The following is a 26,852-nucleotide window of genomic DNA, read 5'->3' on the forward strand; positions in this document are numbered from 1 at the left end:
AACACTGTCAGGAACTTCTCGTGCACACATTCACCACATGTTGACAGATTGGGAGGAGTAGCATTTTCACCTCGGGGGCCATGATGCAACAACATGATTACCAGCGCTGTGTATGCAAGCTAATTAATGTACTTTAGTATGCAGTATTAATTGAACGTATGTGGGATTTATAGGAGAAGAGTTGTCATTGGTTGATAATTGAGGCAATACAACGTGCTCTGGGGGCTCAAGCGAACACATTCATCAGTGTTAAATACTGACATAAATAATTACCATCATCTGTCCCTCACCTGCCTTGAGTGGGGTCCCTTCACCGGCATCCCATTATGATGTCCAGTAGGGTTTTCCAGCTAAATCATAGGTTGAATCATGGGTTGTTGTGGATCATAATAGGATTGTCGTCACACTGACAAGGCTCCAAGAGGCTGGCGTATCACAGGACAACAACATCCTGACTTTGGCCTTATTGTATTAAGTACTGAAATGAGTTTATATGAGAATGATCCCATTTATACAAGGATCGCATGAGTGTGTGGGTAGTCGCAACAAGAGGCGAGTTGTTTTATCAGTCACTACTCCTATTTATCCAGTCTTTTTTCCTGGAATGGCATACAAGTATTTTATACACGATTGGGGGCTGTTGTAGAGTTCACAGTTTAACCGCATGAACCCTAGCATCCCTATTCTGAGGTGAACATTAGGGACGGGACCATATGAAAATGTCATATCACGATTATTGTGACAAAAGAAATCACGATTTACGATATTATCGTGATAATCAAAATGCATTATCCTGGGGCGGAACATTTGTCAAAAAATAGCCGATCATTTGATAGAGAGTGGGAAAAAAAGTCTGTATCAAGTATGTATATTGGTGGTATGCAGCTGGGCAAAAAAATAAATAATATAATATAATAATTATAAACTTAATTTGTATAGCGCTTTTTAAGAACAATGTCACAAAGTGCTTGACAGAAGAATCAGCAATAAAAAGAAGAATCAGCAAAGCAAAAGCAGTACAACAACTCACACAATAAAGGTAATAGATGAAAAACAATAATAGCAAACATAAATAAAAAAGATCACAATTGATCACTGTGCATGACGGAGGTAGCCTGCTTCCAGACCATAGACCCCGCCCACTCTCAGAGTGGACTCTTTCTCTGGTCTGGAGCTGAGTACATGAATCGGGATTTATTTTCGGCTGCTCCAATGAGCGCGGGGGGTGGGGGTGGGTCTAACGAATATCCAATCCGCGCAGCAGTTGAAACGATTCAAACGAAGTTCACACACACAGGCAGGCTGAGGAAGGCACACACACACACGCGCGCGGGCGCATTGATTTCACCAAGCTGTTAATGTTGATTACATGTTTCTGGTCGCAGTTCTGCAAAAAAGTCCCTCCCCCGTAAATCGCTCAGAATAGGCACAGTTTCAGACTACTGCGTGAGCTGAGTCTGAGATCAGGCTATGACGGAGGACGATATCACAATAAATTAAATCTCCAGTCCACAATATGATTATCATGACTGTTTTTTATCGCTTATCGTCCCATCCCTAGTGAACATTCGGCGGAAATAGCTGATGTGACGAATACATTGCGAGCTTTTACATTGGCCATTATCAGTGGAGCGTTTTGGTGTAGAGGGACACAAAGGAGCAGGCCCATTATAAAGCCCTGGGGAACCTCAGTCAACCAAGTACTGTCTATATAGGGTTTCTAGTAGGCGGGCAACAGAACTCTTACACCCTCGCAGTCTCTGTTTTCTGGGGAGTGGCCAGGTGGTTCACCAGGTTCACACACTCACTCGCTGACTCTGAGTGCGTAGTCACCCAGCCCTCCCAAGCCTTCCACCGTGAAAAAAAAAAAAAAAAACCCTCCCAGGTCCGTGGGCTCCGTCTAGAGCTAATCATCGCCATGGCAAAGTGAGCCGTTGTCATGGTTCTCGGGGCCATGCACACGAGACACTGATATCGTCCTTACGCTTTGAGAGCCCCCTTTGATGATGTCTGTGTTGTTTTGTCAGTGGCAGCTCAAGGTGCTCTCAGGTACTTTCAGGGCACCCTTTTTAAGCGGTCCCTGCTTTTTAATTTGACCTTTCATTTACTTTTACAAGGGAGTCCTGCTCAGGTTTGCAGCAGTACAAAAGGTTACAACCTTCCTACCCAAACAGAATATACAAACTTTTACATACAAAACGATACATAAAAATCTATTTATTTCAATAGCAATATAATGGCACCTGTAGAATGCATATTTCCCCCGTCTACAACAAACCTGCAATGTTTGCCCCCCAGAATATGGATGCTAAGGTCAATCAGTACCGTTGAGTTAATTTCACGGGGTTTTGTAAGTACTCCGGACTTCATGCATCACTAGGGCTGTCACGATTATGACATTTTACATGACGATTATTTGTCACTCAAATAATTGCGATTAACGATTTAATTGTGTTTTTGTCGTTGACAATTACATTTCTGTTTGGCTTTTAGGCTTTTAAGTTGCACATGGTAGATATGACACATAGCCTAAATATACAAAGAAATTACTGACATATTTGACAACTTTATACTTAAAAAAGAACATTGATAGTGGAAATAGACGATCTACAAGCTCAACGCGACGCGTTGTGAGCTTGTAGATCTGCTATTTCCACTATTTTTGACTTTTTTTTTTATATATGAACATTTTTCAACATGGAAACGATTATGACAATTATGAAAAATAATCACGATTATGTAAAAAGAATCACGATTAGACGATTATGTAATAATTGTGACAGCCCTATGCATCACCGGCGCTCCTCATCTGCTGTGGTGCCCGTCTGTTCTATAATGTGATTATTGAGCACTCTGCAAGCATGTCCTTCCAACCTCGTAACCCTGACTGTGACCTTTACGGCCAGGTCCTGGTTACATCAGGGATTTACCCATTACCTTTGTCGGTCAGGTGCAATTTCCCTGAGTGACCACTGAGTAGATTTAATGTGTGGGTGTTTGTGCGCATGCAACTTGTTCTCCAGTAACCCCCCGTGCCAAGGTTTTTTTCTCAGAAGTGTGCTGGAGGGGTCGATGTTGGCGGTTTGATCTTGTTAGTGGTCATGGGAGAGGCTTGATGGGTGGTTTTGGGTGGGGGGATATGTTGTCATGAGGTTAGGTGTTACATTGTTGGTAGACACCCCGTCTGTTTTATAACTCCATGTCTTTAAAAAAAAAAAAGAAACAACGATTAACGATCACCTCACGGGGGCTTAAACGGTCATGGGGGGAGTAGTGGATTAGTGGAACATGTGAGTGAGTCCTCCGCCATGGGAGAAGGCAGTCCAGTCAAGTAGACATGCATTTGACATGGGTTTGAACAGACTGCCTGGCCTTCTGCAAGGAGCCGTCTAAACAGTGAGAATCATGGATCTCCTCGTCTTTCGGGGGGGGGGGGGGGGGGGGGGGGGGTGGCTCGGCTCCTGCAAAATGTCAAGGGTTCATCTGCTGCTATATTTGTTGAAATGTTTACTCAATCTCAATGAGCGCCACAGAGGGGAAGAGTGGGCCAGGGTTCACTGTCAGTCCCCCCACCCGCCCCCCACCCTCTAACTACGGGGCTCCGATTTGGACAATAGCCCGTCCCATTCCAGGCCCACCTATTACATTTTTATTACTGCCACCTGTCCAGTTACGGACACCAACCTGTTCAGCTACGATACAGACGTCACATATATAGATACCGTTTGGTCACACCAGCAACAATAAGACCAGCAGTCATTCATTTACAATGGTAACTACTGAGTAACATGAAGAGGCAAGATGCCTGGTAACACATTAAAGTTCAACTTAATGCACTATTTCAGCAACACATATATATATATATATATATATATATATATATATATATATATATATATATATATATATATATATATATATATATATATATATATATAACATATTATCTATAAATACAGGTATATATAGGTAGACAGATATAGATTCTCTGTAAATATGTTGTCTGTAACCGGTCAGGTGGTAATTGGACAGGTCGTGTGTTGTCCTGTAACTGAACAGGCGGTGTCTGTAATTGGATAGGTGGTGTCTGTAACTGGGTGGTGTCTGTAGCGACAGGTGCTGCGTGTAACTGGTTGTGTCTGTAACTGGATAGGTTATTGTCCCAATTGGCAATCCTCATAACTAACTGCAGTTGCATTCTGTGAATTTGCTTTTGTGGGCAGGGTCAGAGTTTGTGTGCGTGAGGCGTGCGCTAAGGGACAGCGTGACGGTGGATAAGGCAGTGGGTGTTGGGCTGGCTGTTCTGTGTGTTTGTCTCCATCCAAGGCCATATCCCAAAGAAGGAGGCATGGCTTTTCACCCCCCCCCCCCCCCCCCCCCCCCCCCCTGCTGTCTGGCGCTGGATCAGCTGACCAGAAGGCCCTCCCCTCGTGTGTCTGAGAGGGGGAGGATTGTTCCGAGCTGCTGGAGTGGGGGGAGAGAGAGAGAGAGAGAGAGAGAGAGAGAGAGAGAGAGCGTGAGAGAAAAGGAGGAGAGCAGGCTTAGAGAGAGTTAGCGAGCAAGCGAGGGGCAGGTCTCTGCAGCCCCTGAATGTAAACAGATTTTTAGATTAGTGGCCATGAGACGGTTGGGAAGCGGACTGTTGCTCTCTCTGTCCCTATATCCCCCCCTCTCTCTCTCTCTCTCTCGCTCTCTGCCTCTCTCTTTCTCTTTATCTCCGCCAGTACTGATGGGGCCTGTCTATCTTTTATCTTTGTGATTTAGCTGGCACTATTGAAACGGGAGAAACTTCTCGCTGGACCGAGGAGGAGATGGAAGTTGCCAAAAAAGGTAGGCTTCTGATTCTCTATCTCTCTCTATCTCTCTCTCTCTCTCTCTCCCTCTTTCTCTATTTCTCTCTCTCTCTGTCCTCTGCTGTACACTTTTTGTGAACTTGCCTCCCTTGTCTACTTCTTTCCTTCTCTTACCTCTTTGGTGATCTTGCCTTTTATGTGTGCACTTGCGTGCACGCACACACACGCACACGCGGTGAGCATGTGCGCGTGTGCATAAACCACTTGACTGTGGTTAAATGGATGCTTCAGGCCAAGTTGAAGGGATTCAGTGAGTGTTTTTACTGTTGTAGCTGCAGTGCCCTGCATGCCGTGATCCATTAAGGCCATCCGTGATGCAGCAGAGCGTGATAGGGACTTTGTCAAGGATCACTATCTATTATTAACATGTAAACACTTTGTCATTCTCTCTAACATTTCAGTTTACACGTGTCTCCTTTGACTCTTTGAAATAGTAGCACTGATTTGGTCCTGCTCGGACTGCACTGCTGAAGTCAATTAGTGGCTGTGTAACCTGCAGTCTAAAGCCACACTCACTTAGCCTCACTGGTATGGCCTACTGTGGAGGGGCCAAAAAGGGCTATGTGCTTTGAACTGGACAGATTGAATAAAAGGATGCATTTAGAGACTCTCTGGTGTGAATTTTGAAGATTTGGATTCCCTTTCAGAATGAAAATGTTACTGTTATGACTTGAAAGAATTCAGGCCTGTATCATACGTTGTGTCAGATCTATAATTCATTGTTGCCTAGTTACTACTCATGGCCAGTCAGACCTTCACAGCACACAGTTCAACACTACTCTCCTGTAGTGCAATGTTGTAAGCCGTTAATCTGTGTAAGGGTGTTTAAACACGGCTAATGGATACCAGACCCTGCACCCAAATCAGAAGTTCTCCCTGAGGGCACAGAACATTGGTTATGTAAAAAAGCAGTCTGATTTCATTGTGGGTGCATGTCATTTCCTCTTCTGTATGTTCTTTGAATAGATCTCAATTGTTACCATTGGTTTGGGTAAATTATTACACTCAAATGTATGCTAGCTAGGTAAAGACCTGCTGCCATAATGTTGACATACAGTGGATTTTAGTTATGTTTTTCAGTCACTGATGATCATACATGCAATTTGTTAGGCATGTGGAATTTATTTAGTACTGTAGAAAAGCACTGAAGCATTGAACTGTGTAGAAAAGCATTGTATATCACTCATCTTTCATTGAATGCATGTGATTGAGGTGCAGACACTTCTTCCTCTAAGGCCACGTTTAATCGACAACAGTCTCTAGTTGCGTTCTCACTTGTTGTTCTGCTTCTACATGAAAACGCATCAGCATTGAAAATGCTGTAATGTGCATGCCATGTCGCTAGGTGGCGGTGACACACAAATAGACGAGTGACGCTGTTGTACTTCCTTGTTTACATTCACCATGGTAACGTAGTCTGCACATGAGCCCTGACATCACACGTTTTGTCGTTTCCTCCGTTTTTCACATGGAGACGCAAGGAGGAGTGTCTTCAAAGATTTCCACCTTGGAAGGTGGTTTCACTTTGTTGCGTTTTCAACCCCAGAAAACGCTGTTGTAGTCTAAACGGATGGCATATCTGACAGTTTATTTTTCCGTTTTCTCTTGAAAACAGCGTTGTGTGAACAGCGGCTAAGACTGATCAGAGGAATTCCCACATGCAAATAATTTCGGATTCAGTCCTCTAGGCAGGGGTCTCCAACCTTTTTTGCACCAAGGACCACTTTCATGTCAATATTTTTGCGGACCACTTAGTAGTAATTTATTATTTAGACTATTGTTGTAACTACAGATCTTTGTAGCTTGTATGGAAAATAGTGTTCCTTTGCAAAGCTTGCTCTTCGTGGTTCTTTGGTGTTTGCTCCAAATATTAACTCATTCACTGCCCCAGTAAATAATAAAATAATACCAACCACAGATTTCATACCTTTTCAAGTAGTCACCGAATATTTCTACAATACGATCCCCTGATAGATCGTAAAGACGGAGGCCATCTGTGTGCTTCTGCGGGGAAAACCGAGTCATTCCGCCCGGCTGTTCTCTTGCCATCATGTGCGGCTGAAAACCGCATCTCTCACCCGCACTTGCAACGTAAAACATTGACATTTTATTACTCAAGTCATTACTGTATAATTATATTCAATGTGCGGTGCCCTGGTCACGGTGGCTCACCTGATAAAGCGCATGTCATAAGGCTTAGTCGACCCGGTTTCGAATCCAACCCAAAGGCACGTTGCTACATTTATCCATTTCTCTCTCCTGACTTTTCGTGTCTCTCTCCACATTCACACGAGATAACAGTCATTCTCTCGTGTTGGTTGGAAGACTTGAGTTTGACATGTGAGTGTTTCGATGCAAGGACATGTGAGGAACATCTAACGCGGATTTGTTGCAGTGTGTGATGCAGCTGACCCACATGATGGATTCAGCCCAGGCAAAAAATATATAATTCATCCAAGAAGACAAATGTAACATTATAAGCAGTTTTTAAGGTCCTTAGTGACTGCGGTGGATGGTTGAGAGAGTATTTATGGACATTTTATGGCTGCCACATGAACAAAGGTTAAGACGCGTAATGTACCAACGATGCTTCTCCGAATGAATGGGAGCTCCTTGAAGCTAGAGAGAATGTAAAGCTCCTAGCTACTGTGTGCTGGCACTGGCAGGCCATTGGGATAAGTGATGTCCTCAGGGGGATCTAACGCATAATCACAAAACAAACAAGGCCCAGGCACGTGACGTACAGACTGTGTGTTTAAGGCATTCCAAACAAAGATGGCAGTCTTTAGCCACTTTCAATCAGGCTTCCCTATTTTTGGCCATATTCATTATAGGCGAAGATTTCCCAAATCTTTCAAAGATATTAAACATTCTTCTAAAATTCAAGATCCAATAGATATTTGTTGTACGAACACATGCACTGTGAATAATGTAGGTAGGGGTGCTCCATATATGTATATAGGCGCTGTAAGTGGTTAACAGTCCCAACAGTAATATTGTAAATGGTAAATGGTGCATTTACAGTATATAGCGCCTTTATCCAAGGCGCTTTAAAATTATTGTGTATTACATTCACCCATTCAATTCAATTTAAAGGAGCTTTATTGGCATGAGAAAAACATGAGAAAACATATGTTTACATTGCCAAAGCAAGTGTATTTCACACACACACACACACACACACACACACACACACACACACACACACACACACACACACACACACACACACACACACACACAAGGACACTTCGACAGTAACTCTGGGGGAGCCTGGGATCGAACTGGGTACCTTCCGGTTGCCAAGCAGCCACTCTACCCCTGAGCCACTGCCGCCCCACTATGGGACTTATATGGCAATTTGTCAAAACTGGGATCTTGCAGAAGAGAGAGGCTAGTATGGGAGGAAGGTATAGAGAGAGAATAGTAGTTCGGGATTTAGAGGAGAAACACTCTTAATGCCAAATGTAATTGGCAGCCTTCAAGGGCCATTTCAACTTGTAAGCGTAGGCTTAAACGGTCCATTGAGATCATCAAAGCTGATTGTGAGCTTAGCATGTCGGGATAGGGCAGTACATCAGCAACCAATAGCAACCTGTTGAAGATGCAGATGCAGATAAATCCTGTTTAAATTTGATATACTGTATACATCTTTGTAGCAATGCTAATCTAATCTAATAATGTACATGTTTATATTAACATGAAATGTATATTCAGTTATGTCCATTTGTACTCAAAGCTTTGAGCATAGATCTCCTTAATTGCCTTTGCTGAATTGTCTTCTTCTTTATCTCACATTAGGACTTGTTGAGCATGGACGCAACTGGCCGGCCATTGCCAAAATGGTGGGCAGCAAAAGCGAGGCTCAGTGCAAGAACTTCTATTTCAATTACAAGAGACGTCATAACTTGGACAACCTGCTCCAGCAGCACAAGCAGGTGAGTAACACATTTCTATGGGTCTCCATTAGCCTTGTGTCATTGTCAGTCTGTGGAACTGTCATTAATGCAAAAGTATCATGGTTATGTTCATATTCTGCTGACATGGTATGCTAACATTCTGTATTTGCTTCTTCCAGGACACACGGCGAGCTCGGGCTGATGCAAGGGCGTTGCAGGGCGAGGGTCAGGCCACGGCATCAGCTGATGATGATGAGGACAACCAAGATGACAGTGAAGGTCAGAGAGAGGAAGATATGATCACATGACACGCACATACACACACTAATGCAGGCATGCGTCACTTTTCTGCGATTATCACCATTTTGAATCCAGAAAAGTTGGGTAGACGAAGCAGGGCTGGTTCAGCTGTCACTGTCACCATAATAAATCAGACCCTGGCACTGGGTCGCGTTTGCTGAATGTGTAGACGCTATGCGTCCCACGTCACTTGTGTTAAATCCAGTAGCTGAAAAACACAACTAGTGTGTGGCATCCCATCCCTGTTTCACAGTGCATGGAGTTTTATTAAAATCGGACTTCCTAAACATACTAGTCGGGCTTCAATATAAGAGTCACTGATGATATGATGGTATTGCTTTAAAAGATCTGAACTGTTTCTGAGCACTTGGTCAACTGTTGTATAACAACTTGTCGGTTTTGAAGAGTTGATGTATGGAATGCAAATGATTGGTCCATTCGTTAAGATCTGGCAATCCTCCTCTTGTCTCTTTCTGCCCACTCTACTCCAGAGGTCTTGGACATTCTCTTATCTTTGCTGTCATATCATAGCTTGTAAAAAGGCTTTGAAAAGTCAAATAGACTGCCTTGCCGTGCTTGGGAAAGGGGTTAGTGAGTGTATGGCCAGATTAGTCTGGGCCAGTCATCCATGTCTGCTCTCTAGTTCAGGGCAATCCTGTCCCTGGGGCTGACAGATTACTGGACTTTGTCATTTGGCCATCTTTCTTTCTCACTTTTTGTTCTTGGTTCCTTACTTTTTTAGCTTGCTATGTTAATATCAAACCTTCTAGCTTGCTTGCTTTTTTGAATCTCCCAATGTGTCGCTCACACAAGTCTGTGTGAGTTTCATGAATATTGAACCAATGAAAGGTATTAACAAAAACTTGTGACTAAATAACATTAAATCCATTGAATGTAGTGTAGTTGAAAAGTTACACAAAACTTGTACAAAATCTTTCTTTTTTTCAAATATCTTAGTTACACCAACATTATTCTTTTTGAAGTACACATATAACATCAATACTTCCATTTGGCTAAATGAGGCATAGACTGTCTTTCACCACACTAGTACATGCACAAATGCAGCCGCACACATAATGTGGCTTCACCACTGAACATCACATTGTGACACACATATGAACTGACACATATAATAACTTGCTATCGATAGTTCAACGTTGGAAAAGGAAGCAACGCTGTTAGGGTTGTCACGATCATGACATTTTAGTTTAATTTCTACACAAATAATTGTGATTAACGATTTAACGATTGTGTTTTTGGCATCGAACATTGGAACATATAAATCAAAATTACCTTTCTGTCTGGCTTTCAGGCTCTGTAGATTGTAGATTGGCTATTTCCGAAAAGAGAAGAAAAAATGTTTGTCTGAACATGGATACAATTATGACGATTATGCAAAAATAATTGCGATTATCTAAAATAATTGTGATTAGGTAATCATTTTGATAGGCCTGCATGCCGCTATTAGACTCTTGTTTTTGTTTCAGTTGCATTCGATATACTGTGTAGAGATAGTATCTGCCCGGTTATAATCATACATAACTGCAACATGATAACACTGGGGACAGGAAGCAGCCATAAGGTTTTTTTCCATGTTTATTCTTTCATTGTCTCTTGGAAACTCAAACTGTTCCAAAGGGACCTTCACGGCCCAGAGCCTATAGATTGTCACATGGTTGGGTGATCCTAAGAATACTCTGAGGTCAATGATACTAAAGTGTTTAAGAAATGCATTGTAGTATTTAGGGAGTAAAATGTCTAATTAATGCTAAGAGCAGGTATAGGTGCACATACTGTAGTCTTAAATAGTTGGAGGGTTACTTAAAGGTGATACACCATGCATTTAAAAAGTATTTATGTCATATTGTTTATGTCCCAAAAACGTTTTTCAAAAGGTTTGAGGCTAAATTACCACTCCTGAATAGAGAGCCTCTCTCATTTTTGAATGGCTCTCAGAGCATTTTGCTTTTAACCTCCGCCTTCCCAAAACCAGAGAAAGACACAACGGTCAGAAATGGGACTTTGTGAGGATAGAAGGTGCTAGTGGGACCCCAAAAAAAGGTTTTAAAATAGGAAAAGTGAAATTTCATGGTGTATCACCTTTAAGCATTTTAGGTTCATTTTAAAACATCTACCATGGGAAGTGTCCGTACAAGTTTCTACATAACATGAAATGTTACTCATCTCTCTCTCCTGTTTCCCCAGGTGGTGACAACAGCTCTGACACAGAGAGTGCCCCCTCTCCCTCCCAGGCAGACCCCTCTAAAATGGGTGACTCCAAGAGAGGAGATGGTGCTGTGGGAGACAGCCAGTGCATGGAACAGGACAGAGGGCATACCAGCAATGGGAAGACCCCGGAGCCTATGTACGGGGAACTACGCGTCAAGCAAGAAAAGAGCCCAGAGGGGGAGGCTGGCACCCACGAGGAAAGACCCCGGATGTCTGCCTACATGGGCCCGGTGCATCCCAAGAGTGAACCGCAGGATGTGGACATGAAGAGCGGAGAGGTGCAGGTCAAGATGGAGCCTGAGGCCAAGGAGAAAGGAGACAAGGGGGACCACGGAGAGAGGCAGAGGGAGCTCCACTCTGATAATGACTCCAGCGCCACCTGCAGTGCTGACGAGGATGTGGAGGCAGAACCTGAGAGACCGAGGTGGGACTTCTGTGCTTGTTGTCTATACTTTAATGTCACTATTTATATTTCCAAGAGTGTGTTTTTTTAAGGAGTAAGTAGTCTGTGTGATTGCAACTCATCTTTTTTGCTTCTTTCTTTCTCTTGTTTCTCTTGTTTCTTTGGTCTGCCCTCAGAATGTTTTCTTCTGAGGGCAGACCTTCATTGCTGAATCCTCCAGGTTCAGTGCTGGTGTCTTCAGTCAAGCAGGGCCAGCTCAACATGCAGCAGCTGCAACAGCGGGCCGCCGCTATACCACCCATGGTCAGTCACTACAACAGAGCCTATTTTCATCTTATCATATTAGTTTTTTCAGAAGTGTGCGGGAAGAAGCCTGAAAACATGCCTTGTTTATCTGTAAGCTTTGTTTTGTATCTCGCAGATCTAGTATTTGACAGTCCAGCTCATCATGGCTTGTCGTCCTCCTCAAATCTTTCAGGTACCTGGTCCGTTTGGCCCTGGCAGTGTCCCCATGAGCGGCTTTGCCATGTTCCAGCACCAGATCAAAGCGGTACATGAGTCGGCACACCAAGAGGACAAGCAGAGGCAGGATCAGGGCGACATGGACCGCAGGACACCTAGCTATAACACCCGCAGCCCCACCATAGTAGACCGAGATGGTAAGAGAAGACAAGCAAACACAGCTACCCCGCTTTCTGTCTTTCTCTTTCTATCTGTTCTCTTGCTTAGTAGGCATCCGATTATGGCTAATGTGTCCTTTTGTCCCTTTCATTCCCTGTAAACAAAAAACTTGTCTCAGCAAGGCAAGAATAAGACATTAGCTGACCATCATCTATCTGCAATATGAACGGAGAGCTTTAAATATATTTTGCAAGGAGACACTGGGCCTTTGAGTTGACTTTTGAGCGTGTGTGACTCGTTTGTCAGAGCTGTACATATTCCTATGTGCAAGACTAATTCAACCACTTAATGCCTTTAACTGCGTTAAAAGGCGCACAGGGCAAGTCAGTGCATGGTCTTTATCGCTGTTGTACAGTGCTTTTAGCACCTTCTCTGTAAATGGCATCTAAACTGGACCGCCCTGCCACAGAGTGTTGTAGCCGAAGTACATTTAAAAAGTTGTTTCGTCCCGAAGCGAGTTTACTTTGCATATTTATCACCCCGTGTAGGTCTGCTCGGCATTATAGCTGACGTTGAGCCCTTTCTCTCTTAATAGTGCATGTTTTCCCCTTGTCCTCATGCCTGTGTACTGCAGGTAAGCCCATTTCCTACATCCCTTATGACATGAAGCTGACTATGGACCAGGAGGCTCAGTCTGGTCGGCCAGGTTCCCCCTACAGACTCTCCCCCAGGGAGCTGAGCAAGGCCTCCCCCCAGCCCGACCCCAACGCCCCCAATGTGTCCCGCTACAGTGTGCCTCCAGGTAACCAGCACACACCCTCCTCCTCCTTCCTGTTCCTCCCCTCCTCTCCTCTCTTGCCTGCTCTCTCCCATTGGCCATATTCACATGGCGACTATCTTGTTCTTACTTTATACTTTCCCACGCCAAATGTGTATGAATTGAGAACGAAATGGCTGCGGCGTCAATATGGTCAACTACCATCCTCACTCACCGTGGTAATAAATATTTGCTATTCTTACCACTTACCAGACTAGCTTCTTCTTTGAAAATTGGATTACTGTGCTTGGCTATGTTGGACATAGAGCGGTATACAGATTTGAATCAAATAAAATGAGGGTGTTTTATGATGTGAGTTGAGTTTGACAGGTGGCTTTGTGCTATTGTTTTTCTGTTTTTTGTACTTGGATGTACTCATTACACCCTTAACTTCACAAAACGGACCTTGGAGCTATCCTGTCATGAATCTGGATTTGAAACGATTAACCATTTTGCTAATACTTTTAAATATTGGGCACAAATGGATGGTTAGGCCAAACTAGAAAAGCAGTTCCTGCAGAAACCGCATGGGCTCGCTGACAACACGCACACGTTTATTATGTACAGTAGAAAATGTACACATCCCTCCTCAGACTGACTTTCCATTCAGCTCTAGCCCAAGCAGTAATATAAATGGTAAGAGAGAATTCATTATCCAGAGAATTCACTGGGAAACCTTTTTCAAAAATCTCAAAGTATAAAAATGTGTAAAGAAAAAAGTACAAGCAATAATAACTGCGTAAAGCTAAAGAAGTTGAAGGAAAAATAGCTAGCTCAAAGAATGTGGAAGTAGTAGGATGCCAAGAAAAGTGGAATAAATATAAATTGGTTAAAATTGGCGAAAGTGAGCCCACAATTAACTCATAAATGACACCACTTGTGAAGTGAGTGAGTTGTTATTGGGCTAAAGGTGATGTGACCTACTGTATTCCAATCCCATCGTCCAGAGGGGGCGGTCCAGCTGTTGTCAGATCTACGTTAGGCTCTATGCGGATCTACGTGTCACGGCAACCACACTTGCAATTTCCCAGAATTGCATCTTTCTAGTTTTCTTGTTTTGTCGTCTGTGGCGGGAGGATGGGTTATGACCAGATATGGACATAATCACCTTGTGGGCAGTGGTTTCTGTTTTGTCTCATGTCGCATGCCCAAATATGGAAATACCCACGATTGTTCACCAGTGGTTGAAGTCACTTCAGTGCAAATTGCTGTTTGTTGGGCAGTGGCTTGTGTTGTGTGTGTCGCAACGCAACGTGTTGTGAGCTGGTAGATCTGCTATTTTTGGGCAAATGTTCTGCCCCAGGATAATGGGTGTTGGGGATATTTTGATTATCATGATCATATCATAAATCGCAATTTCTTTGGTCACAATAATCGTGACATGAAAATGTCATATCGTCCCATACCTAGATGGAGGCTTTTAGCCATGCGATAATCCAACCAATGCTGGTTTAACCTGATGTGTTGTCAGCCCAAGAACCCTAGCAACCTTGTTTTCGGCTTGTACTATGTATGTTTGGTGGGTGCTTTTCCATGTAGAAATTCGCCATTTTCTGTACAATGTTGCTCCCCCCCCCCCTTTTTTTAAGGGCTTTTTTCATTTATTTCATAAAGACTAGTGTTGGTTCCTGTTAGCAATGGTAGTGCAAGAACATTGAGAATGAAACCACTTCTCGTAATATGAAATACAAGTCAATGTTTACTTTCCACAAAGGTTGGTAACATAGGAGTAAGAACAAGCAATAGAGTATAAAGACTCATATGTGACTTAATACGTTCACTTGCATCAAACATAGACTGATGCATACGTCATTACCAATATTCATCTCAAGATGATGCACTTGGTCAAAAAATTAAATTGCTGTATTCATATCATATTACTATTACAAAATGCTGTAGAGCAACAAAAATCCATGGGTCACCATGACACCACAAGTAGGTGAGATAGACAAAAAAATGTTACCAGGACTGTGTGCTAAATATATGATTTTGAGATATTTTGAATAGAATCACTACTTAAGGTTCATTGAGCACAGCACAGGAGCAACAGATAAAGTTGATAAACTTGCATATCATTCTCAGGCCAGGTAGCTATACAACCCAATGTTCTACCAAAGTTCACCATCTCTTGTGTTATTCCCCATGTGTCACATTTGACAAATTAAAAGTCATTAACTTGTCCTCCCAGTTTTTGAGACTTGGGTATGAATTAGAATTCTTCACGCCCAGGCTCTGGGGAATTTATTAATTCTTACTGATGAAGCCAGCAGGATAGTGTGACGTCTGTACTTGCTGGAGGAACTCTCGCAACATTTGCATTTTTAATTCTGTGAAGCGAAGTGCAGGCTGCGACAGACGCTTCCTGCAGGCGTTGCTCCTTGTCACCGTGTCTGTAGGGTTTTCCCCCTTTCTTTATATTAACCACTTGAACCCTAGCATCCATATTCTGAGAACTTAAGACAAAAATAGCAGATCTACAAGCGGTGTGAGCTTGTAGATCGTCTATTTTTGGCAAAGAGCTTTAGAGGGGGAAAGGAGCAGACTAAGTACAGTGAAAGGGAGAGAGGGAGAGATCATTTAGCGACCTACAACCGGGTCGCGACGTGGTCGGTAGTTTTCAGCGACCGTGTCGCTAAATCGACCGACTGGGACGGTAAAACCACCGACCGGGACGCTAGAACCACCGACCGGGACGCTAAAACCACCGACCGGGACGCTAAAACCACCGACCGGGTCGCTAAATCGACCGGGACGCTAAAACCACCGACCGGGACGCTAAAACCACCGACCGGGTCGCTAATTCCACCGACCGGGACGCTAATTCCACCGACCGGGACGCTAATTCCACCGACCGGGACGCTAATCCAGCGACCGGGTAGGTAAATCCACCGACCGGTGGTCGCTTCCACCGACCACCGGGCTACTAACCCTAACCCTAACCCTAAACCTAACCTCAGTAACCTGACCTCAGTTAGGCTAACCTGCCACGCAAATCCACCGACCGGTGGTCGCTTCCACCGACCACCGGGCTACTAACCCTAACCTCAGTAACCTTACCTCAGTTAGGCTAACCTGCCACGCAACCTCCCGACCGGGTCGCTAAATCACCGACCGCGTCGCTAAATCACCGACCGCGCCGCTAAAGCGAGCGACCGGGTCGCTAAATCGACCGACTGGGGCGCAAAATCTTCCGACCGGGTCACTAGATGTACCAACCGGGTCGCTAAATCTACCGACCTAAAACTGCAGGCAGGTCGGTAGATTTAGCGACCGGGTCGGTCGATTTAGCGGCGCGGTCGGTGATTTAGCGACCCGGTCGCTCGATTTAGCGACCCGGTCGCTGAAAACTACCGACCACGTCGCGACCCGGTTGTAGGTCGCTAAATGATCTCGCTCCTACTGGTGAAAGGTCTTATTAAGTATTAAGTAAAGTTTATTAAGTATTGACGGCTCAAGTGGTTAAATACCTGAAAACCCACATTAACATGAATCTAAAATATACTGATGATCGTGCTGTCAAACAATGAAACTATATGGAATCTATGATAAGATTGTGGGGGTCCCTGCTTCATCTCTCTCTCAGCTAAGGGGTCCTTGGCCTGAAAATGTTGAAGACCCTTGTTATAACCTGTTTAGTCAGCTGTTCTCCAGGACATGGCTGAACAGACAGTAAGCGTGGGTCAAGGTCACGTTGTGTGGTTTAGGACAGTGTGGGTTCATTGAGGTTTTTTAAACAAACATGAACTATGACCATTTATGGCCTATTTTCAAAAAACGTTCACAAACTCACAACAGCTCTACAATCTACAAGCTCTACAGCTATATTGGCGCATAGATCGGGTATTAGAAAAATCTTTTTACACGTTTTCACCTGTTAATGGTGTCGTCAAAGCATTGATTAATTGTCACTGGTTTTAAATGTATTTTTTGTATGTTTTCTCCCCTCTCTGATCTCCCAGTCCTCCACCCAGCCCCCAACCAGCTGGTTCAGAGCCTTCCGGATGGTGTGCGGGTGACTTTCAACAGACACAGCCGACCTTCCAACATTCCATCTCCTCCTCCACTCATTCCAACCTCCAAGCCCACAGACAAGCCCTCCTTCATCCAGGGAGGCTCAATCTCCCAGGTAAGACACCATAGTAAATTGTTAACAGTCAGTGACTTTGTGATCCATGATCTATTATCATTTTGTTTTTACCTGATTGTGTATTTTCTTTTGACATTTTACTACCTATATTACCTATTTTCTTTTTGATTAATTTGTGTAGATATAGTTACTCTACTTGTATAAACAGAAGAGCACTAGTAAATCAGTCATTTCATTAACAGTAGCTTGCTGTACTGTTACTGTGCTTGTGACAAAATCATTTAGTTAGATATTGTAACGTAAACTACAGTATCAATTTGGGGCCTCACCAATAATATGCACCTGTTACCTGGCTCCAGTACCTTTTTTTAACCCCTCTTTGTCCAGCTTCCTTTTTTTGTATGTAGTCCTTGCAATCCTGCACTGTTTATTCTGACCTCTTGGTTTGTGCTGTTCCAGGGAACTCCTGGCACATACCTGCCACACGCTGTCTATGGCCCAGAGGGGACAAAAGGCAATGTGGGTTCAATATCCCTGGGTCTGCCCCGGCAGCAGGATCCCAGCAAGCCCGGTAAGACTGCTAACAATTACCTTTGTCATCATGCAGTTCCAAGTTGGTCAGCTAATTGGTCTCATAGCAATTAATGTCTGATTGCTGTTTATTTAGAGCCAATTTTCGTCTACAATGACATTGCCAAAATAGAGACGCCAGATTGACATACTTGTTTTTTTAGCTCTTTAGTTAGCGTTTAGACTATTGATTGTTGACTATCTTTCCGCTTACTCTGACCTTGCACTTTGTAAGTCACTGTGACTGCTCTGGCTGAATGCCTGAACTGTAAATGACTTGTTGCAATACTCCACTCACCACTGCCCCATACAGAGTTACATCATTTAATTAAATTGGTTAATCCAAATGATTCATAATGGATCAAGACCCTAATGCACACCAAAGAGCATTTTCTGCTGCTGCTTTGTCAATTAATTTGAAGGAAACATTTGTGGATTCACAGCTTTTTAGTATTTTGGTATACGTAGATGATTGGTACTGGATGTCTTTTTTTTTTTTTTTTTTTTCTTCACAAGTTACAACTAAAGCAAGCATTGCCTCTGAATGGCACTTCAGTTACAAAATCAAAGGAGATTTCTGCAACTCAGGAAATGATACATCTGCCATCACAGAACAGAGTTTTTCTGCCAAGAATTGGCCTCCTTGCTCTGTTTACACAGACCTGACAGAATGTGGCAGGCTGGTGTAGGATGAGAGAGTCCCTCGAGTTAGGCTCAACCAAATGCCATCCCTCTTCAGTCTGACCGCTTGGGTTTTCTAAATAACTACCACCACCGCCACAGACAGTCTCTGGCCTCTCACACCGTTGATTTCCTACCACAAATGCTTCCAAAAGACACTATCTACACAAACCAATCTTCTCAGGTCTTGCGCTTTCTCTCACCAGGAGGCCCATTGCCATCCATGCAGGATGGGAGAGGCAACCCTGCCAAGATGGGTGAGGGTCTAGCTTTCAGAGGATCAATCACTCAGGTAATGAATATATTTTGAGTGTCTTTTGTGTGGATGTGTTTTGCAGACATGCAAAACTCATCTGTAGTCAAATATATGCATGACTGAAAATGCATCTGGCTACCACTGGCTGGATTGGTCATGTGTATGGATGTCATGTTTTTGGTTTGTCTGCCGTTTCTCACACCTCTTGCACTTGCTGTAACAGGGCACGCCAGCCCTTCCTCAGTCCAGCATTGCTGCTGACCTCCTCAAGGGCACAATCCCACAGAGGCCCACAGAGGACCTGAGCAACCCAGACAAGGCCAGGGGAGAGCAGCTGGCCAAGGGTCATGTCATCTACGAGGGAAAGAGTGGCCACATCCTCTCCTATGACGGTAGATTCTGTGTGATTATTCAAATATTAACACATCTTTAGCCAGTCCATGAACAGGGAACATTAATGTTCATTCATTATATTTCTCCAAAAGCTATCAAAAATCCCAGGGAAGCCACCCGCAGTCCCAGAACAGGCCATGAACTGAAACGCACCTATGACATGGTGGAAGGACCCATGGCTAGGGGACATCCTGGCAGGGAGGGTGCGCCATTCGAGGGTATGTTTTGTTGATTGTGGCCTTATATATGCATTGCTCTGTGCATTCTTTTAAAGTTGGGTGACGGTATTGCTCTTTTTCACAGGCTTGATTAGCAGAGCCTTGCCTAGAGAAGGTGTTCATGGAGATTCTAAGGAGAGGCCGCTGATGTCCGGATCCATCATGCAAGGTGCCTACATTTCTAAAGTTCAATAGGGCTGCACATATTATATTTATAATGTTGGGATATTAATTTATACAATTAATAATGATGTAAAGCTACAGTCCTTAAGTTTCGTCAGTCTCCCTCTCCCGACAGAGAGAGGTCATTGTAATGATGTCGGAACAGCAATACATATCTATATCTATTGTCCAATCTGGTGTGCCATCTGCTTCAAATAACCATATTGACATTGTCAACTAGTTGGTGTCCTACCCAACATCAGGGTCAGGGACAAATTGCATTCTATTCATAAAAATAAGTCCTGGATTGCAGCTTTAACAATATTTTTGGTATCTTAATTTTGTTTTAATATATAAAAAATGACTGTTTGGTGTGTGCAGCCGATATCATGATTCATATCATAATCACAACATGCAGTACAGGGAAAATATCACAATATCCTTTTTGTCCATAGCCATGAGAAGGAAAGAATAGCATACATTCTACATTCTGGGTTTTTCTACAGGGACACCGAGGACTTCTGCAGAAGCCTATGAGGATAGCTTAAAATATGGGAAACAGATCAAGCGGGAGAGCCCACCCATTCGTTCGTTTGAAGGGGGTATTGGCAAGGGTAAGCCATATGAAGGAGTGAACACAATCAAAGAGATGGGCCGCTCCATTCACGAAATCCCACGACAAGAACAATCCAGCCAGGACAACCGCAAAACACCAGACATGTCTGACCGTAGGGTTATGGAGGGTTCTATGTCTCAGGTAAGAATTACTATGACTTTTTACTTAATAAGAAAAATAGCAATACCACAATTTAGAAATATTCTGTTAAAAGTGAAAGTCCTGTATTCCAGGTATTGGCATTGGTACCAAAAATAAAAATTCTCAATTATTTTGCAGAATTCTTTCAGAATATTTTCTAAATCTTTTAAATATGACAGATCTACACGCTCACAGTGCATCCCTTTGTGTACTTGTAGATTGATAGATTTTTGCATAGACAAGTATAACATGAGGCTTAAGGTTAATGTACTGTATGTTGTAATACTAATCAAACTCTGCAAAGTAACTTTTCAAATAATTATAGTGGAGTAAAAATACAATATTTGCCTCTGAGATAGGTAGTAGAGTAGACGTATATAAATTATTGACAAATTGACATACTCAAGTAAGGTAAACGTGCCTCAAAGGTGTACTTCAACTCTGTTCCTCAGATGCATCCTCTGAACCAGCCTGCTTTGAAGCACAACGTCAAGTCTTTGATAACCAGTCCCAGTAAGCTGCCCCACACTATGCCCCAGCTAGAGGCTATGGAAAGAGCCAAGTACGAGGAGAGCAAGGCAGCGGCAGAACGTGCCCAGCGCCAAACCTCCGTGCTCAATTCCACCGCTTCTGTACTGCGCTCTACACACCAGGAGAATGCCAGGTCACAGCTCAGCCCGGGCATGTATGAGGACGCCAACGCTCGCAGGACCCCTGTCAACTATTCCACAAACAGAGGATCGCCCATGCTGGGACGGGCTCCAGAGGGTATAATTCATATACCACCATCATACAACACACACATCAGTGCCCTTTGAGTTCCTTCTCCATTCAGTATTCTTCAGAGATATTGAGCTTCAAAGTTTTAACTTGGTCAAATCATTTCATATTTATAAGTTGGAGGTGGACCCAAAGGACGTCGGGGCCAGGGGTCATCAATATGTGATCAAAATGTCAGTGGCAAAGACTTGGTCTTGTCCATAGCAAATCTTTCTTTTTTACACACATAATGTTCTTATTTTGATCTTAAGACCCAATTACCGAAGTCTCCAGGTTTTCTTCAGAATATATGACACTTACTTACTATGACACTAGGCATATTAGGAGTCCACTAGTACTAGTGGTTCTCAAATGTTTTATTTTCAAGGACCCCATAACTCTGAGAGTGTACAAATGCAGATCCATTTGGTTCCATTTGTAAACTCTCAGAGTAACAGACCTGTTATGGTCATTCAGGGCTAGCTCTTTTGTGTGTTTCTGGTAATATTATTGTCCACTCATTTTGATGTCCGTGGCAAGAATTTAACCACAAGCCAGCATGGCGATGACCCCTGGTTGGGGCAGCATAGTGGAACACTGGCCCACCACGTCAGTGAGGCCCAGGAGTGGCCGTGCCTCCTGCATGGTGAGCAGTGGTGAGGCACTCCAACAATAATAGTTGGTGGTATTTGCAGGTGGGAAGCCAGCAGGGAATTGTCCTTCTCCCTGCACTAGTGACACCTAGTGGTTGGTCTTGCAAAATTAGAATCAGGATTTCATATAAGGTAGTTGCTAGAACGCCAGTGAGAACAGCTGCAAAGAAACCTATGCCTACTGCTTTGGCAGCCAATCATGTCCATCCCACAACAGGTTTTGAGCTTGTAGATTGGCTATCTTAAGTGGTTAAGAAACTGTTCCCCCCCTCTGTATTTTCGAACCATTTGTGAGCCTAGTTCAACACGAAGGGAAACTGGGGAAGATAACATGAACCTCCAGACATGTTTTACACTCTTCGATAAAACTACACTGTCCATGTGTATTGGGGAGGCATGTAGTTGTCTGTAAAGATCTATAATGTAATGATCGCATAAAATTACATTTTCAAATACAATTATCCTGCATAGTTGTAACATAACATGCAACAGTCAATTATAAATATGTAAACTCTTAGCTCTTAACTCTTAGCACTACAGTAAAATCAATGACCATACATGAAGCTAGTCAGCATTTGTTTTTGTTTTTTAGGTTTCTTTAGAACTTTGATTATATTGTGTTTTCTCTAGATAGATATCCATTTACATTGTTATATTGCTGTTAATGTACTGACCTATTATCTTGTTTATTATTGTGATGTTGTATCTGCTTATTGTAAGTCGCTTTGGATTAAAAGCGTCTGCTAAATGCCTAAACTGTAAACTGTAAATAACTAATTTAAAAATAGAAACACCTAGCTTGATGGATCAGGTCATTTATTTATATAAGCAATTGCTTTGGGTGCACAGAGTTGGACCTGAATGTTTCATGCAATGTGGTGATACCATTTGTACTATGTGTTCATCTCTTTGAAGGAGGCATCAGCTCTGGGAAGCCTTCTCCACATGATAGGAAGAATGCCATGACTCCAACTCAGAGGGACAATGTCCCGGCCAAGTCCCCAGTGTCAGGGGTTGACCCCATGGCCTCTCATAGCCCCTTCGACCCCCACCATCGCTCTGTTGGCCCTGGAGAAGTATACAGAGCTCATTTGCCCCCGCACCTGGACCCTGCTCTGGCCTTCCACAGAGTCCTGGATCCTGGTACTGCACACAACTTTACACTCAGTCTCTACTGACACACACATCTACCAGCAAAACAAAAATAGGCCAGATCCTCAGTAAATGAAACGAGGGCAGATCAGCCCAACTAATCCATAGGCACTGTGTTGTTTCTGCCGCAATTGACGTCAGCAGTAGCGATCAGTGTGAACCTTTTGTTCATGTTCTTGGTGTGGGGCCTTGTTTTCTTTTGCCCTTTTCCGTCCTCTACAGCGGCTTACATGTTCCTCAGGCAGCCGTCTCCAACAGGCTACCACAACACCTACCAGCTGCATACCATGGAGAACACACGGCAGACCATCCTCAATGATTACATCACCTCCCAGCAGATGCAAGTCATCCCCAGGCCTGACCTGGCCAGGGGCATGTCGCCACGGGAACAACAGCCCATCGCTATCTCTTACCCAGGTGGAGCTCGAGGTACGGTTCTCTGCCTGCTGAACCTCCCTGACCTGCTGCTGCAGACAGGAGAGAGGCCATTGAGCAGGAGGGGCTGTAGTATTCAGACGTGTGTGCTTTTAAAGTAGTGGCTACCTTTTCCAGACGCTCAGAAGCAAATGACCCTGACAAATTTGTTGATTTGTTTGATATTTTCGGGGGGCTGCAACTGATTCGGCTAAGACTCAATTAATCGATTGGGTTTGGTCACACAAACTTATAGTTGCTGAGTTGGTCGCCTCGTAGAAGGTGACCGCTATTCCACTGTCTTTGCAGCCCTCGTTCCTTACTCACAAATCTGTAATTGGGAGCACTAACAGATCATGGTGATGGGTTATCTATACGGTGTTCATAAATTGATGGATTGGTTCTTGTTGTTCACCGTTGGCCCTTTGCTTCTGTCTGTAAAAGGGATAATTGATCTAGCCCAGATGCCTCCAACTATCCTGTTGCCTCACCCTGGGGGAACAATTAATCCCACTTTGGAACGCATCGCCTACCTCCCTGGAGCTCAGAACCCTTTCCCTCCTAGGGCTTTCAACCCAGCTTCCATATCTCCAGGTGAGGACCCCTCCCTTCCCCCTCCCTACTGTTCCCTTTCCCTTCCCTGACCAACCCTCTTAAGCACGCTGCCCTGCACTACCCTGAGGTCTGAGTGAGAGTTGGTGCTGCCTGTCCACAAGCATTCAAATGCCATTTGAATGATGCCTCAATCAACAAACGTCGGGAGAAGATCTCTCACAAAATGGCCACTGACAGTCCTCTACTATAACCTTTTGTTTTTGTTTTTTTCCTAAGGAGCACATGTGCTCCTAAACTGAGAAATCTTGGGAGCACACAGATAAGAAATTCAGGAGCATGATGAGTGATACTAAAGGAATCAGCTAAACTTAACTTTGAATTTAAAGCTACACATGCTTCTTCATTCAGCATAGTTATTCTTTTTGCAGCATGGTTAAACTGTAGAACCCTGTTTTTTGCACTGATGAAATGCCTCTGAAATGGTAACATAATGTTGTAATATTATTTGTAATTTGCTCTGTAATTTCACCAAGAAGCTGGTGTTCGGCATCACGGTGAGAGACAAGTTTCAGACTTGGTCAGTAAGTCACTATGACACTGTATTTAAAGCTGTCTGAAAGCCCACCCTCCCACCCCCTGCTGAGGATCCCAAGTTTGGAGCGCATGTGAAGTGAACCCCTTCTCTGTGTGTGTGTGTGTGTGTGTGTGTGTGTGTGTGTGTGTGTGTGTGTGTGTGTGTGTGTGTGTGTGTGTGTGTGTGTGTGTGTGTGTGTGTGTGTGTGTGTGTGTGTGTGTGTGTGTGTGTGTGTGTGTGTGTGTGTCTTTGTGTTGACAGGCCACCAAGCCCACATGGCAGCCACTGCTGCTGCCAATGCTGAGCGTGAACGAGAGAGGGAGCGTGAGCAGCGGGAGAAGGACAGGGAAAGGGAGAGAGAGCGGGAACATCAACACAGAGAGAGGGAACGTGAGCATAGAGAGAGAGAACGGGAGCGTGCAGTGGCGGCTGCTACAAATGAATACATGCGTGGAGGTGAGCTTGCGTCATGCTAATGATACTTGGGGCATTATTTTCATAATGAGAATAATGAAATTCATGCTTACAAACAGGTATTTGAAATGAAACGTACTGTAATACCAGTAAGACGCACAAGGGCGAGGTCGCGCCATCTGTCTTGGCCATATATGGATTCTGTTAGTGTGGTTTTCCTAACAGGGCATCATCTGGGATACAATCCCTTTTATGCCCATATATGAAGATCCCTAACAGAATCCCTTTTATACCCATATATGGAGATCACTGCTCTGGGTATCTGACATGTCACCTGTTTATGCCCATATATGGAGATCCCTGCTCTGAGTATCTGACATCACTATGATGTCACCTTTGATGTCACAGTGATGTGTCAGGGGAACCACAGTGTCAGGTGTTACCCGTCCGGACGGACGGATACGGTCAAGCTGTGACGGTTCTGATTGTAATCTGTTGTTATGTTGAGGCAATTAACACTACTAATTGTGTATACTGATTCTATTATATTATAGTAATATATTATAGTAATGAAATATTGGACCGTTTTCCAAATGTGATATGTTATACATGTCTTTGATTCTTGCTGAAGTCAACACTGATTGTCATTCAGGTCCAGAGCAGCCAGGCAGGCCAGGGAGCCGAGGGTATCTACGTTCCCCCTCCCCCTCTGTGAGGTCACAGGAAGGGGTGGTGCAGCAGCGTCCCAGTATCTTCCAAGGCACTAATAGCAAGAGTGTCATCACTGCTCTCATGTAAGTCTAAACATACTCTAACCGTTGAAAGAGGTCTTAACTATACATTTTGGGGAATTTATTTATTTGAGTTTATGTACCTTTATACTTCATTCTCCCACATTGTAGTCTGCAGATGTTTTATGCAGACAAATCACCTGCCATTCACTAATTCCACATATTTCTTGGAATGCTTCACGGCATCCAAACAAAGGAACATGCCTGACACCACCAATTTCTCTTGAACCTGTTTTTGAGCGGTGCTAACCGCTTAACACACACTTAATGAAATAAACTCCTAAAAGGCGCAGCTCACTTCACTTTTTTTTTTATTTTTTATTCTCTCTCTCTCTCAAGGCCACCTTCATCGTCGGCATCCCAGGGCAATTCTCGCTACAGCACCGCAGCTGACGCCCTGGCTGCCTTGGTAGACGCTGCAGCCTCTGCCCCACAGATGGACGTGTCTAAGGTGAAGGAGGGCAAACACGATCGTGAGGATGACGTGTCCTCATCATCGTCCTCATCCCAGGCTCGGCGAGCAGCTGAGCAGCAACAACAGCAGCAGCAACATCAACAACAACAACAACAACAACAACAACAACAACAACAACAGCAGCAGCAGCAGCAGCAGCAACAGCAGCAGCAGGAGGTAGACAGGCGCTCCATGCAGTCCCCCTACAGTGCCATGTCTCTGCCAGGGGGGAAGCCGCACCCGTCATATGCAGAGGGTCCTGGCATGGGGGCCAAGGACAAGGTCCCCCAAACCAAGTCGCGGATCGAAGAGGAGCTTCGCACGCGCGGAAAGACCACCATAACGGCTGCTAACTTCATCGATGTCATCATCACACGGCAAATTGCCTCAGACAAAGACTCCCGAGAGAGAGGCTCCCAGAGTTCTGACTCTTCTAGCAGTCGTAAGTTGCAATAGCTTGGTTTGCATCATCAGTACATACAGTAGACCTTGGGACTGTTTTATAAGCTAATCTAGTTGTTTCCTTTCATCTTGTCTGAGCATTGTTGGTAACTTGCGTTTCAATCTGTGTCCTGCAGTGTCATCGAATCGGTATGAGAACCCCAGTGGAGGAGCAATTGAGGTCATCAGCCCTGCCAGTTCTCCAGTGCAACCACAACAGGACAAACCAGAAGATAGACAACAGCAGGCAGCAAGTAAGAACACTAAGCCCTGCCAAGTTACTGCTATAGTTTAATTAACCTCCTGCTGGACTTTTCAGTCAATTAATAGGGGGAGGGGCATAACATTTGCAGAGGAACATGCTATCTCTCCCAGTTCTGCTCCCTGCTGAAGAGTCTG

At 44.0% G+C, this 26,852-nt stretch overlaps 1 protein-coding gene across 5 annotated transcripts in view; it reads left to right on the top strand.

The window, feature by feature from the left end:
* Nucleotides 1-26,852, top strand: part of ncor1 (nuclear receptor corepressor 1) — a 69,719-nt gene that overhangs the window by 36,053 nt on the left and 6,814 nt on the right. For all 5 annotated transcript variants that reach the window (XM_080749695.1, XM_080749698.1, XM_080749697.1 and 2 more), the window contains 22 exons: nt 4,765-4,830; nt 8,655-8,791; nt 8,932-9,031; nt 11,258-11,705; nt 11,861-11,987; nt 12,163-12,343; nt 12,940-13,107; nt 17,082-17,248; nt 17,669-17,780; nt 18,667-18,752; nt 18,940-19,108; nt 19,202-19,327; nt 19,413-19,496; nt 19,996-20,246; nt 20,699-21,014; nt 22,574-22,801; nt 23,033-23,239; nt 23,669-23,818; nt 24,615-24,809; nt 25,420-25,561; nt 25,898-26,454; nt 26,591-26,707. In XM_080749695.1, the coding sequence (XP_080605821.1) occupies nt 4,765-4,830; nt 8,655-8,791; nt 8,932-9,031; nt 11,258-11,705; nt 11,861-11,987; nt 12,163-12,343; nt 12,940-13,107; nt 17,082-17,248; nt 17,669-17,780; nt 18,667-18,752; nt 18,940-19,108; nt 19,202-19,327; nt 19,413-19,496; nt 19,996-20,246; nt 20,699-21,014; nt 22,574-22,801; nt 23,033-23,239; nt 23,669-23,818; nt 24,615-24,809; nt 25,420-25,561; nt 25,898-26,454; nt 26,591-26,707 (4,134 nt within the window). The remainder of the gene's footprint in view (nt 1-4,764; nt 4,831-8,654; nt 8,792-8,931; nt 9,032-11,257; nt 11,706-11,860; nt 11,988-12,162; nt 12,344-12,939; nt 13,108-17,081; nt 17,249-17,668; nt 17,781-18,666; nt 18,753-18,939; nt 19,109-19,201; nt 19,328-19,412; nt 19,497-19,995; nt 20,247-20,698; nt 21,015-22,573; nt 22,802-23,032; nt 23,240-23,668; nt 23,819-24,614; nt 24,810-25,419; nt 25,562-25,897; nt 26,455-26,590; nt 26,708-26,852) is intronic.

Source organism: Nannobrachium achirus, assembly GCF_963921795.1.
Source record: "Nannobrachium achirus genome assembly, chromosome: 19".
Taxonomy (NCBI): domain Eukaryota; kingdom Metazoa; phylum Chordata; class Actinopteri; order Myctophiformes; family Myctophidae; genus Nannobrachium; species Nannobrachium achirus.